The sequence below is a fragment of the Microcaecilia unicolor genome, chromosome 12, assembly GCF_901765095.1.
Source record: "Microcaecilia unicolor chromosome 12, aMicUni1.1, whole genome shotgun sequence".
NCBI lineage: Eukaryota > Metazoa > Chordata > Amphibia > Gymnophiona > Siphonopidae > Microcaecilia > Microcaecilia unicolor.
Genome location: NC_044042.1, coordinates 5,010,094 through 5,028,422, shown reverse-complemented (window position 1 = coordinate 5,028,422; position 18,329 = coordinate 5,010,094). Strand labels below are relative to the sequence as shown.

Sequence of the window (18,329 nt, the reverse complement as noted above, 5' to 3'; positions counted from 1 at the left end):
AGTAATGCCACACTGGGAAAAGACCAAGGGTCCATCGAGCCCAGCATCCTGTCCACGACAGCGGCCAATCCAGGCCAAGGGCACCTGGCGAGCTTCCCAAACGTACAGGTGGGTTAAAGTCATACACAATAGCTACTTCTCTGCCCCAGAGGTCTTGCAGTCGATCCCCCCTGGACACTGAGCTCACGGTGGTCGGCATTTTTTCTAAACATCAGCCTCCATGGGCAAAAAATACCCATCTGAATATTTAGTGGCAGCATCTGGATTGTGGCTGCCGCTGAGTATCTGGATGGAGGGGTGAGGTGTGGTACAATCCAGAGAGCAGTGATATTCAACCACAATCCAGAGAGCTTATGTTTGATTTGCAGTTTTTTTTACTCTTATGGTTTATGATTTTTATATTGTATATTACTTTTTGCTTTATGTATTTTTGTAATTCATTCTGAACTAAAGAGTTGAGCGGAATATAAATGTGTTCAATTAAATTAACTTACATCTGGATAGATCACAGGTGGTTTGCTGTCCTCAGTTATCTGGGTAGTGGCTGAATGTTGCTGCTTTCCAGATGACTCTGGGCTCTACCCCAGCTCTGCTCCTGGTCACACCTAGCTCTGTCTGAACAGAGCTGTTCAATCTGTCCTGCTATCCTGAAAAGTCATTTTAAATACTGATCCTCCAAGTTTGCATCTGAGGCAATGTAGAGGATTAGATGATTTGCCCAAGGTCACAAGGAGAATGTGGTAAAGGCGGTTATCTTAGCAGGGTTTAAAAAGGGTCTAAAGGAAAAGTCCAGCGACCATTATTAAATTGACTTGGGGAAAATCCACTGCTTTTTTCTGGGATAAGCAGCATAAAACGTATTGAGCTTTTTTGGGATCTTGCCAGGCATTTGCGACCTGGATTGGCCACTGTTGGAAACAGGACACTGGGCTTGATGGACCTTTGGTCTGTCCCAGTATGGCAATACTTATGTACTTATGAGAGTGAACAAAAAAAGTGGGATTTCACCCTGGCCTCTCTGTAATTACTAACCTGCTGTGTGGCAGTAACCGCCCTCCCCAGGAGCCCCTGTACCGAAAGGTGTGAGAGGAGAACAGGGCACAGGTATCTCTCAGCTTCCTTTTCTGCTTTAAACCTAGACGTGAAAGGAGAATGATACAGCCCAGGCCTCGCTATGTCGTTGATCGTTCTGCTTACTCTATTGGGCTCTTCGATGAGGAATATGAAAAGAAGATCCGGAGTTATCCTGTTGGCGGCAAAGCCAGAAAGCTGTGTAGGTAAGATTGAATGTCTTCTAGTCATGGCATGAATTTGCCAAATCCTGAGAGCTGCCCCTGCTCCAGAGCTAAGCTGCTTTCATTTATTTATTTGTCGCATTTGTATCCCACATTTCCCCACCAATTTGCAGGCTCAATGTGGCTTACATTTGCCGTAGTGGCGATTGCCATTTCCGGTTAACAGAATTACAAATGATATTGCATTCAAGTGCGTATATACATGGTAAAAGAATACATTATGGTATTGCATATAGGTTCCTGCGTGATGGATTGGATTGTAACTTATGTTGGGTCATCAATTATAGAAAAATCATTTTTGACATTAGGGTAGAAGTGGTAGTGTTTGTTCATTAATAGTAATGAGGTTATTCAGTCATGTGATGAGAGATCGGTTCTGTCTCGTTCGTGATCAGTCTTATTGTTTAATAGTTAGGATGGTTGTTTATGGTATGCCTTCTTGAATAGGTCAGTTTTCAGTAGCCTTCGGAAGGTAGCTAGATCTTGCGTTGTTTTTATGGCCTTCGGTAGTGCGTTCCATATTTGCATACAAACGTAGGAGAAGCTGGTTGCGTATGTAGACTTGTATTTTAGTCCTTTACAGATGGGGTAGTGGAGGTTGAGGAATGTGCGTGCTGATCTTTTTGCGTTCCTAGTAGGTAGATCTATAAGGTCTGACATATAGGTTGGGGCTTCCCCGTGTATAATTTTGTGGACCAGGGTGCAGACTTTGAATGCAATTCGTTCTTTTAATGGAAGCCAATGTAGTTTTTCTCTTAAGGGTTTGGCGCTTTCGTATTTCGCTGCCGGGGGGTGTTGGATTTTCACTCTGCTACCTGCTCAAATGCTATGAAACTCAATTAAATAAAAGCTCCTGAAAATGATTCCCCTTTGCGTCTGAAAAATTCATGGGTCCATAATCGAGCTGAAGCTGTTTGTAGCTGCGTCAGCTCGATTATGCACCCACGCATCTTTCACTTAAAGGTCTTCTTAAAGACTACCTTGTTCCTTTTTCTTGAATTTACACTTATTGACCGTTTGATGGTGTTGCATCTTATTTAAAGCCTTCTGATGCAGGCTACCAGCCGAAACACAGTACTGTGTCGAGTCTTCACCAATCCATTGTTCATAATCGACTGAAGTCTCCTCGGGTGTCTCTGGATCGCCTGGTCTATTTCCCACTTCTCTGGTTTTGCCCTTCTCACTTGGAACATTTCTTGTTGGAGAAAGAGAAAACTAAGACTGCATGATTTATTTCCTGGTTAGTTAGCAGGTTATTTAGGGCATTAAGAATTAATATATTGGCTGTGGCAGTTAGTGTGAAAGATTTTTCCTGTTTTCCTTTTTCCTTTCTGCTTTTGATCTCCATAAAGTGGACTTGTTAGCTTGTATTTTTTTTCTTTTCTTTTGAATTTACTGTAATTGTAATGATTTCCATATTTCTGTAATTATGTAATTGTACATAAAGTATAAAGTTTAAAAAAAAGTTGTTGTAGGTTTAAATGTGGAATTTACATACCTCTCTACCCCAGGCAGCGGTGTAGCCAGACACCCAATTTTGGGAGGGCCTGGGCCCAAGATGGGTGGGCAGAAGAACTCCTCAAGTGATTTGGTCTCTCCTTCTCTCGCCTGCATGCCATATGGTCTCTCAAACATCCCCCCCCCCCCCTTTCCCTGCATACCTTTTAAATAGCAGATTATCACCCGCAGCAGGCAACAACTGATACACACTGCTCATGTTGGCCCCCACAGCCTTCCCTGATGCAACTTCCTGTTTTCACATAGGCGGGAATACATCAGAGGGAAGGCGGTGGGGCTGGCTTGAACAGTATGTATCAGTCGCTGCTCACTGCAGGTGAAGATCTGATATTTGCAAGGTCTGCAAGAGGGACAGATGTTGGGAGCTTTTGGCTGGTGGGGCTTGGGGATCCCTGCCAGCCACATCATAGATGTGCTTCTACTGGGTGGACCTGGGCCCACCCGAGCCCACCCTTGGCTACGCCCAGAGCTTTTTTTGAGGGGGCACTGAGTACCGGCACCTTTTTGTCTGCTAAAATTGACCCAAGGTCCCCAAGTTTTAATGAAAGATCTCAGGCCCTACACACCAATTCTGCCTTGTCATAGATTCTGTGACTGGTTGCAGGGGGCCTGGCTGTTGTGGGGTGGGTCCCTCAGTGATCACCCCACCCCTGAACGGTGGCCTGGCATTTGAATACTAGCACCTTTTTCGCTAGGAAAAAATGCACTAGCTACACCACTGACCCCAGGTAGTAGAAACCCAGAGAGAAGAATTTCAACTGAGCAGACTAGATGGGCCGCCTGGTCCTTATCTTCAGTCCTCTGTTTCAGTTTCTTCTGGAGTAGGTTGTTCCTTAGTGTGACAGGCTGATCTCCTCCTGCTTTCCTTTTAGAAGGGGATTTAACAGAGGACTGGCTCACTCTGCAGACGTAATAGCACTGTGGTCTCGGTATGGGAATAACAGCCTTGCTATTTTGATTTTCAGCTGCTCACCATCCAAGCTGAAATCCTTCATCTTTGGACTCTTCCCCATTCTCTCCTGGCTGCCAAAATATAAACTCAAGGACTACGCCCTCCCAGATATCCTGGGCGGTATCAGCGCTGGCACCATTCAGGTACCTCAAGGTAAGCTGTGCTGTGTCTGTGCCTAGGCTCAGCTCTCACGCCCCAGCCCTTGTTCAGGCCAGAGGGGATAAGGGGGTCCAGAGCTGATTCTCTCAGCCCTAGGGAGGGGGTTCTCCACTTTCTGCAATGGTCGCAGCACATGCCTACCCGCATTACTCACTACTTCTTGCTAATTTAACTACATTTGCATCTCCTAAACATAGGAAGAAGGTTAAAAAAACAGGACTCATGTGACATGTAACTATTTCATTCAATAATAAACGATAGCAGTTGCACAGCCAAATGTCGTTGTGATCTCTTCCGAGCAATCCAGTGCGTAAAGCGCTAGGGAGTGGAGAAGGTAGCGGGTAAATCACACCCACGGTTGTTGTTTTTCTTTTGTGTCATTTTTCTTCCAAAGGGACAGCTACGATGAGAGTTTTTGGTTTTGTCTTTTGCAGGGATGGCTTTTGCATTGCTGGCAAGCCTCCCCCCGGTCAATGGACTCTATTCCTCCTTCTTCCCCTTGGTGGTCTATTTCTTCCTTGGTGGTATTCACCAGATGGTACCAGGTAAGCTTCCTTACGTTTCCAGGGCTTGTGTTTTCTGCTGTGCTTTCTGGAGATCAGTAGCACTGGGGTGGGTGGGCTGAAAAGCTGTCATCTCTTTTGGAGCAGCACAGAAATGTTAAACAGGCTGATCTGTCTGATCCTGTGGGCACACTGCTCCACAGAAGGAAAAAAAGTCTGCTGTGTGTGTGTGTGGGGGGGGGGGGGGGGGGGGGGGGAGATCTGGAGTCTCTTCTTGGCCTGGGCTTTTGCAGCTCTTGTAGGCCAGGGTGGGAAAGGCCTGCTGTCATTTCAGTAATGCTGTTCTGGTGATAACTGTCAGACATGGACTAATGAAAGAAGTAGCTATTTGGAGAGCTGCATCCAGCTACAAACAGACACTGTAAGACCGATATTAAAAAAAAGCTGAGCTTCTAAATTTTTGCCCAATTTGCAGCCAATCTTAGGAGCCTAAGGGGATCATATTCAATGGGGTTAAGCGGGCAGAAGAGGCTTCTGCCTGCTTAACCTCCACTGTCGGTGAGCAGATACGGTCCTAGAGGCATCCCAGCCAATCGGATTTTCAGGAATATTCAGGAGAAAGATTTGTAAAGCGTGACTGACTGGAGTGACTCCACCGCATGCAAATCTCTCTCATGAATATTCATTGAAAAGTGTGACTAGCTGGAGTGCCTCCAGGACCAGGTTTGGGAACCAATGGGTTACATTCAACCCATGGCAGTGTACAGCTTTAAAACTGCCGTGGGCTGAATATCGGGGGGGGGGGGGGGGCGAGTTTTCAGCTGAAATTTATCTTAATTAAGGAGCTTAAAAGTTATGCTTATCAAGTTAGATATACCGTTCATTTGTCTAGATTTAGGAACTTCATCTGTGAGTCTACTGCTGAAAATCAGTGTAAAGCTTCTGTTTCTCCCTGCCTGAAATCCGCCCCTGTTTCCATCTACTTGTTATGCTCCTAAATTTAGCAGTATTGAGTAGATATTCAGGCGATGGTGGTCAGTGGGTTTTTTGGCCAAGATATCCCGTGCCAGGCCTTGTCCAGACACCATCACTGAACATCCAGCATTTGTGGCTGGTAAAAACTTATGTGCAATATTCAGCACTTAACAGCATAAAGCTAAGACTGGATTTTATGTGGTTAAGTTCTGAATATTGGCCCTTAACCATATAAATGTTTATGTTTATTAGGTTCTTGATAACCCGCCAAATCCAAAACTGGGTCATATGGTGCCCCCAGACCTCCCACAAAATAGCTGTTTTCGGCTTAGGTGCTAACCAGGCTTATTCATTGTCTGGTTAATTGCCACTGAATGTGCCTGGTTAGCCCAAGGCAAGTGATTGCATAGTAACATAGTAGATGACGGCAGAGAAAGACCCGCACGGTCCATCCAGTCTGCCCAACAAGATGAATGGCTAGGAGCCTCTCCAGTATGGTTAAGTCACTTTCATTATCGACCCCTTAGTGAAATTTTGAGTAAAAATTTATGCACTCCGGACTAGTAAATTTTCAGAGGCCAATTTTAACAGCAGAACTTCTTTGAATATTGGGCTTTGTAATATCAGAGTAACTCAGAGGACTGGTTTGAGGATAACATATTGTGCAGGGGAGCTTAAATAGAAGTGTAGTGATTTTTGAATCAGCCGTCCAAGGCAGGGACCAGTTAGGCCAACTTCTCTTTCATGTCTGACTCTTGTCAAAGCAAAGCAGTCATAGTGCCTGTGATTTTCTTTTCCAAGGCACGTTCGCGGTTATCAGCATTATTGTGGGTAATATCTGCATGGAGCTGGAACCAGAATCCAAATTTCAGACTTTTAATGAAACAACCAACGCCACAAACACCAATATCGATGCCATGAACTCAGCCAGGATGAAGATCTCGGCAACCCTGGCCTGTCTCACGGCCATCATTCAGGTAAGAGACAGTTATCCCCCTTGCACGCCTCTGCTGCTGTCTCTTCCATCATAAGGTAAGAGACAGTTATCTCCCTTGCACACCTCTGCTGCTGTCTCTTCCATCGTACAGGTAAGAGACAGTTATCCCCCTTGCCCATCGTACAGGTAAGAGACGGTTATCCCCCTTGCACGCCTCTGCTGCTGTCTCTTCCATCATAAGGTAAGAGACAGTTATCCCCCTTGCACACCTCGTCTACTGTCTCTTCCATCATAAGGTAAGAGACAGTTAACCCCCTTGCAGGCCTCTGCTGCTGTCTGTTCAGGGTGTTTAGTGAGGAGCCCTAATTAAGGGGGAGAGGGAGTCTTTCCTGAACTAGATAGAAGTATCTAGCTCAGGATTTCAGAGAGCAGGTGACTGCAGTCCTCCATTGTATGTAATGCAGGTTTCTTGAGCAGACAGGAATCCAGTTCTCTTTACACTGCGCACTGCGGATCTGGGATAGGGATCATCCTGAGGACAGATCTGCTGCCTCATGTAATGTGCCTTATGTCTTCTTACCAGTACTAATCTCCCCTTCTCTCTGTCTCTCTCTTTCCTCCTCCTTTAGATAATCCTGGGATTTGTGCAGTTCGGATTTGTAGCCATTTACCTTTCGGAATCTTTTATCCGGGGCTTCATGACCGCTGCAGGGCTGCAGATTCTCATATCAGTGCTGAAATACATCTTCGGCCTGGCCATCCCACCCTACAGCGGACCACTGGCTATCATCTATGTAAGTGACCATCACACAGTCATAAGCACAGACAGCGAAGCCACATCCTTAGGCTTCTGTGTGTACTTTTATACATAAGTACTGCCACACTGGGACAAACCCAAGGCTCATCAAGCCAACAGTGGCCAATCCAGGTCACAAAATACCTGGCAAGATCCCAAAAAAGTTCCTTTTAATAATGGTCTATGGACTTTTCCTTTAGGAAGCCGGCCAGATCTTTTTTTATCAATATATTTTTATTTTACATTTATATAATTAGCATAAATATTTAGGTAATTCCCAACCATGAATAACAGGAAAAATTATTTACTAAGAAAAACAATTATCATCACTTTGTCCACATATTTGGATCCAAGTACTAGGAAATAAATAAAAATACAAAGGAAAAATAAATATCAACAGAGCAGTGGGAGCCTGAGATTCGCAACCGATATACAGCGAATTCAATTACTAGATGTGACCAAAGCAGTGGCGTTCCTAGGGGGGGGCGGACACCCGGGGCGGTGCCCCGCCCCCCAGGTGCAGTGCCCCCCCCCCGATGCAGCGTGGACCCCCCCCGGCGAAAGACCCCCCCTCCCAGGTGTACGCCGCTGGGGGGGGGGGTGCTGCAGCGCGCTTGCTGCGAGTTTACTAACTTTGCTCGTTCGCTGCAGCTCCCTCTGCCCCGGAACAGCGTGCACCCGGGGCGGACCGCCCCCCCCCCTTGGTACGTCACTGGACCAAAGTATCCCTAACACCTTCTTTAGATTTTACACATTCCAGCAGCTTATTCGGGTCAACACATAATTATTTGAATTTAACGTTACTAAACACCTGCAAGGGAATTTCAACATGAACATACCACCTAAATTAAGAATTCTAGGTTTTAAAGCTAAGAATTCTGTCCTCCTTTTCGGTGTTTCCCTTGCTAAGTCAGGAAAAAGTTTTATTTTTGCTCCCAAAAAGTCTGCGTTCATGTGTCGAAAATAAGTCCGAAAAATATTATTTTTGTCTGGCTCTAAAGCAAAAGTCACAAGAAGGGTTGTCCGTTCCGTTATTACGTCCAAGGAACTTTCCAGAAATTGAGTCAAGTTTAAATCAGATTGAGGTCGTGCAGTAGATCTAGAAGTTCCCGTGATATATTGGGCTCTGACTATGGGTGGATACGCCTCACTCCATTTGTACCTTTCCAGAACCCACGGAGACACAGCCCAAATATTAAAGACCTATTACTTTCATAGTAACATGCATAGTAGATGACGGCAGAAAAAGACCAGCATGGTCCATCCATTTCAACTGGCTTTCAGTTGTCCTCCGGATTGAGCTCTTTGCTGTTCCCCTGTAATATAGAGCAAATGCAGCTTTGCTACTTATCATTTCAACTCAAACACTTTAATTGTAAGATTGAATCACTTGCTGAATGTGTCTTTCCTGTCCTAAAATGGAGTTCTTTTCCTTGCTATATCCTTATTATTGTTATTGTAATTGTGAACCACTTTGACCTCCTTAGAAAAGGCGGTTTATCAAGTACCGATTAAACGAAGCAGGCTTTCTCTACAAGTACATGACGGCTTGCTCCGTGCGGACTTTTAGGCCTTATCTAAATTTATAAAGGGGCCTTTTGTGCATGTGAAACAAGTCTATAAAATGATCCATTTTCACAAAACTACAGAACCTTCCCCTGAATCCCTTTCAGGCCTGGCAGGCTCGGCTCTGATCTTTAGCTATTGAACGTACTGTCATATGCAATGGACTTGACTGGCATATAGACCCTCGCTGATAGCTGCTTTCTTCCTTCTTTCTTTTTGTTTTCAGACATTTATCGATATCTGTAAAAATCTTCCCAAGACCAACATAGCCTCTCTGGTGTACGCCCTGGTCTCCTGCGTACTGCTGATCGTGGTGAAGGAATTGAATGCAAGATACATGCACAAGATTCGCTTCCCCATCCCCATGGAGATTATCATAGTGAGCAAGTACCTGAATAGTTATACCTTGATTTTCGCTTCAATAGACTTAGACTTGATAGACTTAGTCAGGGCAGGAGGCCCCACTGCTCCTAACCAGTTCCAGTACCCATCACTCCTACAGGGCAGCAGGGGCTTAGCTAGGTGGGGCCTCAGATGTTACAGTCAGGTCTATTAGAACAGCATGCAGGTCCCTGGAGTAGTGTAGTGGTCAGTGCAGTGCATCATGGAGTGGGGGACACTCTGACCCCTCCCAAGGTCACCAAAACCCTACTGTACCCACATATAAGTGCCCCCTTCACTGATAAGGGCTATTGTGGTGATGTACAGTGGGAGTAGTGGGTTTTGGAGGGTTTAGGGAAAAGATAAGGGAGTAAAGGTGAGATGTGTACCTGGGAGCATTTTCATGAAGTGCCCTCTGGGGTGCCCTGTTGCTCTCCTGGGAAGTCTGGGTGACCAGTCTACTAAAAATGCTGGCTCCTCCTACATCCCAATGGCATGAATCTCTACATTTTGCACTTATTCAGGGTTTTTTTTTTAATGGACTAAAAATCAAAACGTCCAAAGCACAACACCTTGTTTGAAAAAAAAAAAAGACATTTTTCTTTTTTGAAAATGACCTCCTTTCCTATTCAGATTTTATTTTATTTTTTGTTACATTTGTACCCTGCGCTTTCCCACTCATGGCAGGCTCAATGCGGCTTACATGGGGTAATGGAGGGTTAAGTGACTTGCCCAGAGTCACAAGGAGCTGCCTGTGCAAAATGTCCAAAATCGGACTTAGACGTCATATCAAAAATGCCCCTCCACATCTACCACCTGTAGTGAGTCACAAATGAGACGTATTTTTCAAGCACTTAGACTTACAAAATTATATTGTGGCCTATGGAGCTTTGTAAGCCTAAGTGCTTTGAAACTGAGCCCCACTTTAGTGTCCATCACCTGTGAGAAGTCAGGATGCTCATCACTGTTAAAGGTCAGACAAACGTGTCACAGCTAAGGTTGTTAATCCTACTTCTTAAACTGATACAAGCGGGGGTTTTCTGCTTTCAGGTCATTGTTGCTACAGCTATTTCCGGGGGTCTGAACATGCCTGAAAAGTACCATATGGATGTTGTAGGGCATATCCCTCTGGGGTAAGTAGTCCCTGAGGTAAGGGGATGATGCTTTGTTAAAGGCAGTGGGGTGGGGGGGCAGTATTCAGCCTGCAGAGTTCTGTGTTTCTTTAAACCCTGGCCATCTCCAGCTAAATTGCACTTAGATATTCAAAGCTGGCTGCTTTCACTGTCCTAAATTACCTGGAGTGGAGGAGAGGAGCCACCTAGTGGTGGAGTGGAGGAGTGGCCTAAGCTGAGGAACTGGTTTTGATTCCCGCTGCTGCCTGACAGATCAGCAGTAGGTTGAGATCCCAGGGAGCCAGGTTCAATTTCCTCTGCAGCTCTGTGTGATGGTGGGTAAGTCACTTAACCCTCCTTAGCCCCAGGTACACTATGGGGCTGATTTTCAAAGCACTTAGACTTGCAAAGTTCCATAGGTTACTATCCAGCGCAGTGGCGTAGCCAAGGGTGGGCTCACTTTGGGTTCAGGCCCACCCAGTAGCTGCATACCTATGATGTGGCTGGCAGGGATCCCCAAGCCCCACCAGCCGAAAACTCCCAACAAGTGTCCCTCCTGCATACCTTGTAAGTAGCAGATCTTCGCCTGCAGTGAGCAGTGACATACATACTGCTTGCAGCGGCCTCACAGCCTTCCCTCTGATGTATTTCAGCCTAGGCGGAAACAGGAAGTTGCATCAGAGGGAAGGGTGTGGGGCCAACATGAGCAGTGTGTATTAGTTGCTGCTCGCTGCTGGTGAAAATCTGATATTTAAAAGGTGTACGGGAGAGGGGGGATGTTTGAGAGACCATATGGCACTGCAGGCGAGAGAAGGAGAGACCAAATCACCTGTGGGACGGGGCAAGGTTCTTCTGCCCACCCATCTTGGGCCCAGGCCAACCCAAAATTGGGTGTCTGGCTACGCCCCTGATCCAGCGTATTTTCGAAAGAGATCGCCGGCCATCTTCCGACACAAATCGGGAGATGGCTGGCGATCTCCTGAATCCGGCCAAATCGGTATAATCAAAAGCCGATTTTGGCCGGCGCCAAATGCTTTCCGTCGCGGAGCCGGACAAACTTCACAGAGGCCTGCCAGCAGGGTACAAAAGGCAGGAGGGAGGCGTAGTTACGACATGGCCGGCTTCGCCCTACAATGGAAAAAAGATGGCCAGGTCTGACGAGCATTTCACCGGCTTCACTTGGTCCATTTATTTTTACAACCAACCCTCAAAAAGTGCCCCAATTGACCAGATGACCAGCAGAGAGAATCGGGGATCACCTCCCCTTACTCACCCAGTGGTCACCAACCCCCTCCCATCCCCCCAAAAAATATTTAAACATTTTTTTGCCAGCCTCTATGCCAGCCTCAAATGTCATACCCAGCTCCATGACAGCAGTATGCAGGTCCCTGGAGCAGTTTTTTGTGGGTGCAGTACACTTCAGGCAGGCGGACCCAGGCCCATCCCCCCCCCCCACCTGTTACACTTGTGGTGGTAAATGGGAGCCCTCCAAACCCCCCCCCCAAAACCCACTGTACCCACATGTAGGTGCCCCCCCTTCACCCCTTAAGGCTATGGTAGTGGTGTAGAGTTGTGGGTATTGGGTTTTGGGGGGGATTTGGGGGGCTCAGCACCCAAGGTGAGGGAGCTGTGCACCTGGGACCAATTTTTGAAGTCCACTGCAGTGCCCCCTAGGGTGCCCGGTTGGTGTCCTGGCATGTGAGGGGGACCAGTGCACTACAAATGCTGGCTCCTCCCTCGACCAAATACCCTGCATTTCGCCAGATTTGAGATGTCCGGGCCCGGTTTCCATTATGACCGAAAACCAAAGCCGGCCATCTCTAAACCCTGCGATCTCAACATTTGGCCTAAATGTTGAGATTTAAGCGGCCCCAACCGTATTAGCAAAAGAAAAGATGGCCGGCCATCTTTTTCGAAAATACAGTTGGCTCCGCCCACTTGTGGAGCCGGCCGCCCATGGAGATTGCTGGCGCCGTTCGATTATGCCCCTCTATGGAACTTTGTAAGTTTTAAGAGTTTTGAAAATACGCCTCCAACTAATTTAGACTGTCAGCCCATTAGGGACAGTGCAAAGTACATGTAATAGAAACATGTAATAGAAACATAGTCACCTCAGCGGGGGAAGCTGAGCTTTCAGTCCCTGGGTTTGTGGTTTTCTGATCGTAGCACAGGGCCCGTCTTTGCTCATCATCCTCACGTCTGTCTCTCGGTTACAGTTTTCCTGCTCCCGTTGTTCCGGAGGTAAGCAAGTGGTCGTACATGGTGGGCACCGCCTTTTCCCTGGCTATAGTTGGCTACGTGATCAACCTCGCCATGGGCAGAACTCTGGGGGCCAAACACGGCTACAATGTGGATGCCAACCAGGTAAACAAACCTAGGGGGCTTACGGACATGAAAAAGATGTTGAATAGGTTTCCCACACGCAGAGTAAAAGGGCCACAAACCCAGCACCTGCCCTAACCAGGGGCGTAGCCAGACAACAGATTTTGGGTGGGCCTAGGGAAGAACTGAGTGGGCACCAATTCTCCCCCCCCCCCCCCAACCACCACCCAAAAAATATCTCAGCTGGTGGGAAAGCACTTCTTTTCACCTTTGCAGTCTGTAGCAGGCATGCGCTGAAAACTGAGCATGCGCAGGTGCCATTATCATGGAGACTAGCATTTTCATTACCATCAGAGAGAAAGTCTTCAGCTGGCTGAGCTTGGGATCCCACCAGCTACCACTAAACGTGTGCTACTGTTGGGTGGGCCTGAGCCCTAAGTGGGTGGGCCCCGGCCCATCCAAGCCCACCTGTGGCTACGCCACTGGCCCTAACACTGAGCTTCAACAGCTTGGCCCTGTCTTTCCATGCATGTTAATAACGAAAAGAGAGAAACCACCAGGTGCTTCTGTGGGCACTCAGCGAGCGTGGCACCTGGGGGCCCGAAATCACCAGTGTTATTCCTGGAAATTCAATGTTGGCCATGTCTGTGCTCCGGCACTGAATTTCTGTATATACTGAGCCAGCGAAAACATAATCAGTTAAGTGTGATGTTCACCACTTAACCAGGTACGGCGAACCGCATAAAGGTAGAACGGACTTTTACCAGGGCCGCCGAGAGACTGAACCAGGGCAGGGCCGCCGCCGCCAGGCCTGGGGAATGGGCCGGTGCTGCCAGGCCTGGGGAATGGGCCGCTGCCGGGCCCGGGGCAGGGCTGCCGCCCCCTCCCAGATCGCTGCCGCAATTGAAATACCTTGTTGACTGGTGGGGATCTCAAGGCCCCGCCAGCAGAAAACATCGTCCTCCAGCGCTGCTCTTCTGCCGATTGCCTGCCGCTGCGGCTGCTTTTTCTCTTAGGGCATGTTGAAACCGAGCACGCATGCCTGAGAGGAAAAGCAGAAGAGCAGCGCTGGAGGAAGACCTGCACTTGCTCCACCAGGTCCACCCCAGTCTCCAAGGGAGTCTCGGCCGTGCCGCTGGAGTTTTCTCTCTCCTGCTCCTGTCGGCACGTGATCACTCAGGTCCCATCAGGAGCAGGAGAGAGAGAGAGAGCCCCAGCGCCGGGTCCCCCTTGGAGGCCCGGGGAATTTTGCTTCCCCCCCTCTCGGCAGCCCTGACTTTTATGTGGTTACCTTGGCCAATAAGTGTTGAGTTCGCCCCCAGAATAACCAGTTTCGTGTTGGGTGCTAATTGGGCATTTTCAGGGGCACTAACCGATTAAGTGGCACTGGTGGTTATCAGCAAACAAGTGATTTAAGCAGCCAAGAGGAGCCATTTCTGACTGGTTAAATCACTTTCAGTATCGACCTCTGGGTTTTGTTTCATTGGCAGCGATTGCTTAGGAGAGATCACGGTATTAGCAGCCCATTCATGGACACGGATACACGTTTCGCACTGTAGTTCTGGCAGGAATATTCTCCGCCACCGGATCAGCTCAGGGTTGTGTCTGTGGCTCTGTCTCACTGAAGCTCCTCTGCTGTCTCTTGCAGGAAATGTTGGCCCTGGGCTGCAGCAATTTCTTTGGCTCCTTCTTCTCCATTCATGTCATCTGTTGTGCTTTGTCTGTCACTCTGGCCGTGGATGGAGCTGGGGGGAAATCTCAGGTGAGCGGTGACTGATGCACAGCAGCGGGTGAGGGGTAGGGACAGGTAGGTATAACCGGAAGACCCAGAGTCCTGTCCCCCGTCCTTTATCAGCCTTGGCTAATTAGACTAAATATTATTTGATGAATCGTCCTGATAATGTCCACTCTCTTACTGATGTAATCCACGTAGAACCTGCAAGGTAATGGTGATGAAATGTATTGCTATTTTATGCTATCTCAGCCAACGCACAACAGCAGAAGAGACTGAAAAGGTCTCAAATAAGTCCTTTTATTGAACTCTTCACAAACACCCGACATGACTCGTGTTTCAGCCAAAAAGGCCTGATTCAGGGGTCTAAATGATCGGTTGTGCAGTAATGATACCTTGCCAAAGACTCATAAGCAAAGCCCAACAAAGCAACGTCTACAGTGATGCAACTGCTCCGCCAACAAAGCAGCATCTGAAAGGAAGAAACCACACTGCTCTGTAGACGCTTCTTTGTTGGGCTTTACTTATGAGTCTTTGGCAAGTTATCAAAACACAACTGATCATTTAGACCCCTGAAGCAGGCCTTTTTGGCCGAAACACGAGTCGTGTCGGGTCTTTGTGAAGAGTTCAATAAAAATGCCTTTATGGGCACCAATGTCGTAATGGACTTTTTTAGTCCCCTTCATTGTTGTGTCTTTGCTGTTTTGTACTCATATAAATTACAGGAAAGTACTTTCACAAACCATACCATTGAATTATCATATACATTTAAGTATTTATTTATTTCCAGACAAATCTTTTTTACTTTTCTTACCAAAATCCCTTTTCTATACAAAAGCACAGCAAAACTATCATGACCATCTAAAACATCCACATTCATTCATTCATTCATTACCCACATATATAACAGATTAAAAACCTCAGCCAGGGTTTAGGAGTCAGTCCGTGATGAAAGTATTTCTTCTCAATGAGTCACCAGGTCCACCAGGTGAACCCACATCTGGTTCTACCCATCACATAGTCCCAGTTTGTTAACCACAGAACTCTTCCCAAACTCCTCAATTTTCAACTGGTCTAGAGTCAAAACATTCTTTTCCTCCAAAAAATTGTCCAGCCCGACACAGAGTTTGTGTTTCGCTCAATTGGTGTCTGACACAGAGTTTGTGTTTCACTCGGTTGGCGTCTTCAAGAGCTGTCAGTCATACCTCGAATAATACAAATATGTTTGGCACACCGTAGCTGGGAAGCTCAACCCGTCCAACTACCATCAAACCCCATAACGAAGGCTCTCAGAACAGCACCAAACAGGCAGGTGACTTATCACCTGTTCAACATGATTTAAAACAAAACTACATGTATTAACCATGCTAAAGAAATCCTCCACATCCCCTACCTGGTTAAAGACCAGCTATAGCATAGGCTGCCTTCTGATTGGCTAGGGCTGAGCCACACCCATGATGATAGCGTCGTACAAGGTTGGGGATCAGACCTCATTTTCCCCATGGTGACATCTTATGCTGCTGAACACCCCGTCAGCTGTCATCACTTCGATTCTTGGTATTCAGGCCTCTACGGCCTGCTCGTCAAGCTGTTATTTATTTATTAATAAAGCTTTATGTACCAATCAGGATGGTGTACAATCAGTAGAAACCCAATTAAAAAAATACAGGTTACAACAATATCTTAATCCTTAATATCTCCTGAAATCAAATAGCATTTTAGGACCTTTCAAATCTTATTCAGTGAGGCTAAATTCTTCAATTTCTGTCAATCTATTCCACCTCTCTACAACAGAGGTGTAACCAGACTCGGTATTTTGGATGGGCCCAGAGGTAAATTAGGTGAGCCCTTCCGCACGTATGTGCCCCTCCCCCTACCCCACTACACAGCACAAATATCTTCCCGGAGATATTTTTAAAGAACATTTATTTTCACCTACCCCACATCTTCTCCCTCTTCTCTGCGGTGTCCTGGCATCTGTGCTCCTGTCTCTGAACTCCTTCCCTCCCTGATGTCAGTACAGGCGTCCTCAGTGCCTGCAGCAATTCATTGTCGCTGCTTGCACCAGTCCCGCAGACTTCCATCTGCCATATCCCGCCCTTGCTGATGTCATTCATTGCCTGTTTCCTGTCTGACGGAACGCAGTAGATCATGGAAGCCTGTGGGGCCGGTGCAAGCAAGAATAAATCGCTGCAGGCGCCAAGGAAACCTGTACCGACATCAGGGAGGGAAGGGGTTCAGAGACCGGAGTGCAGATACCGGGACGCTGCAGAGGAGAGAGGGGAAGAGAGCAATGTGGCACTGCAGCTGGGTGGGCCTGAGCCAAGATTGGGTGGGCCTATGCCCACCCAGGCCCACCCATAGAAGCGCTGTTGTCTAGGGAGCCAGTGTCCTCCTCACACAGTATCTAGGTAGCATCAGTCCTTCTACTGTTCTGTGTTACAGCCCCAAAGAACGTTAATTAAAAAGTGCTGCCTTTTCAGATCGCCAGTTTCTTTGTGATGATGGTGGTGATGGTCACGATGCTGGCACTAGGGACCTACCTCAGCCCCCTGCCAAAGGTAAGACGCGAAACACTGCTGGAGAGAAATGGAATTTTCATTTGGTACCTTATTTTAAAGAACAATTTTCAAAAGCCACTTACCGATATCAATGTTCTACCTGCACAGATGAACAGGAATCTGCTCCCCCTGAATCCAGGTAAAACTACACATTTGGGCCAGAGAAAGTGCAGCATGGCGGGGAGTTTTGAAATTTGTCCCCCTACTCAAAGTAAAACATGTCTTTCCTAAGTTTGAAGGGTAGGGCCAGCCCAACCATTAGGCGTGACTAGGCTGTTGCCTAGGGCAGCAGCTTCTGTGGGGCAGTAAAGAACAGTTGCAATCAAAGCAAAACAATTAAGTCCTGCCAGGCACAAGCTCATACTGTAACTTGTTTGGTTTTTATAGGATGTTTCTGTGATGATCATGATGGTTGAGTTTAATTATCAAAGTCTTGCTGGGGCTGCAAGTTTTAGGGCCTGAGAGTTAATTGAGGAGGGGGTGGGGGGTATAAGGCTGAAGGTTTGTCTAGCCTGCCCAGCACTCTTGCACCAGCTCTTCTGGGTGAATGAATGAGGAATCGGAGGTAAGCACTGGGGCTTTCTGCACCGTTACAGTAGGCTCTGTTTACTGATAAAATCAGTATGTTATGCACTCATCTGCCCAGTGAAAAGAGCTGGTGAAGTTTGGGATGTGTTCAGCATTTCCCCTGGTATATCTATATCTGTTTATTTACTATGGAAGCTACTAATAGATACATATACTGCTAATCTCACAGGTATATCTGTATAACTGTATCTTTATACAGTGGAGGAGTAGCCTAGTGGTTAGTGCAGTAGACTTTGATCCTGGGGAACTGAGTTCGATTCCCACTGCAGCTCCTTGTGACTCTGGGCAAGTCACTTAACCCTCCATTGCCCCTGGTACAAAATAAGTACCTGAATATATGTAAACCGCTTTGAATGTAGTTGCAAAAACCTCAGAAAGGCGGTATCTCAAGTCCCATTTCCCTTTCCCCTTTATCACTTTAGCTGACTTCTTTCTTTGAAAGCAGCCAGGTCAGGGGAGTTCTGTCCCTTTCATTAGAATCAAGCAGACCGTAGCAACACATTTCTGTGTATTGTACCAAATCCATGTACAGATACCATGAAATGTACCATACCATATCCACAGCTCCATGTACAACAGCCACACACTGTACCATATCCACAGCTCCATGTACAACAGCCACACACTGTACCATATCCACAGCAACACAGCTCCATGTGCAATGACCATGTGCTGTACCAAATCTCTAACTTCGAGCAATTCTTTTGTTTTTGTATCTGCTATAGTCAGTCCTGGGGGCCCTGATTGCTGTGAACCTGAAAAATTCACTGAAGCAGCTCTCCGACCCCTTCTATCTGTGGAGGAAAAGCAAGTTGGACTGCGTGAGTTGCCAAGCGTGAGGCATTCCAGCCCTCTAATCCGATTCCCTGCAGAGGTGGCCCTGGTCATTGTCTGTGGTCATAGCCGATTTGGACTTGTTACTGGGAAGCACT

The 18,329-nt window shown here is 47.1% G+C and overlaps 1 protein-coding gene across 1 annotated transcript in view; it reads left to right on the top strand.

Moving 5' to 3' along the window:
* The window catches only part of SLC26A9 (solute carrier family 26 member 9), a 66,741-nt gene that overhangs the window by 31,028 nt on the left and 17,384 nt on the right, over positions 1–18,329 (top strand). Inside the window, exons 2-12 of the mRNA XM_030221673.1 lie at positions 1,140–1,277; positions 3,779–3,918; positions 4,359–4,469; positions 6,204–6,379; positions 6,969–7,133; positions 8,928–9,080; positions 10,133–10,215; positions 12,411–12,558; positions 14,165–14,278; positions 16,732–16,809; positions 18,123–18,218. Coding sequence (XP_030077533.1) covers positions 1,153–1,277; positions 3,779–3,918; positions 4,359–4,469; positions 6,204–6,379; positions 6,969–7,133; positions 8,928–9,080; positions 10,133–10,215; positions 12,411–12,558; positions 14,165–14,278; positions 16,732–16,809; positions 18,123–18,218 — 1,389 coding nt within the window. The 5' untranslated portion in view covers positions 1,140–1,152. The remainder of the gene's footprint in view (positions 1–1,139; positions 1,278–3,778; positions 3,919–4,358; positions 4,470–6,203; positions 6,380–6,968; positions 7,134–8,927; positions 9,081–10,132; positions 10,216–12,410; positions 12,559–14,164; positions 14,279–16,731; positions 16,810–18,122; positions 18,219–18,329) is intronic.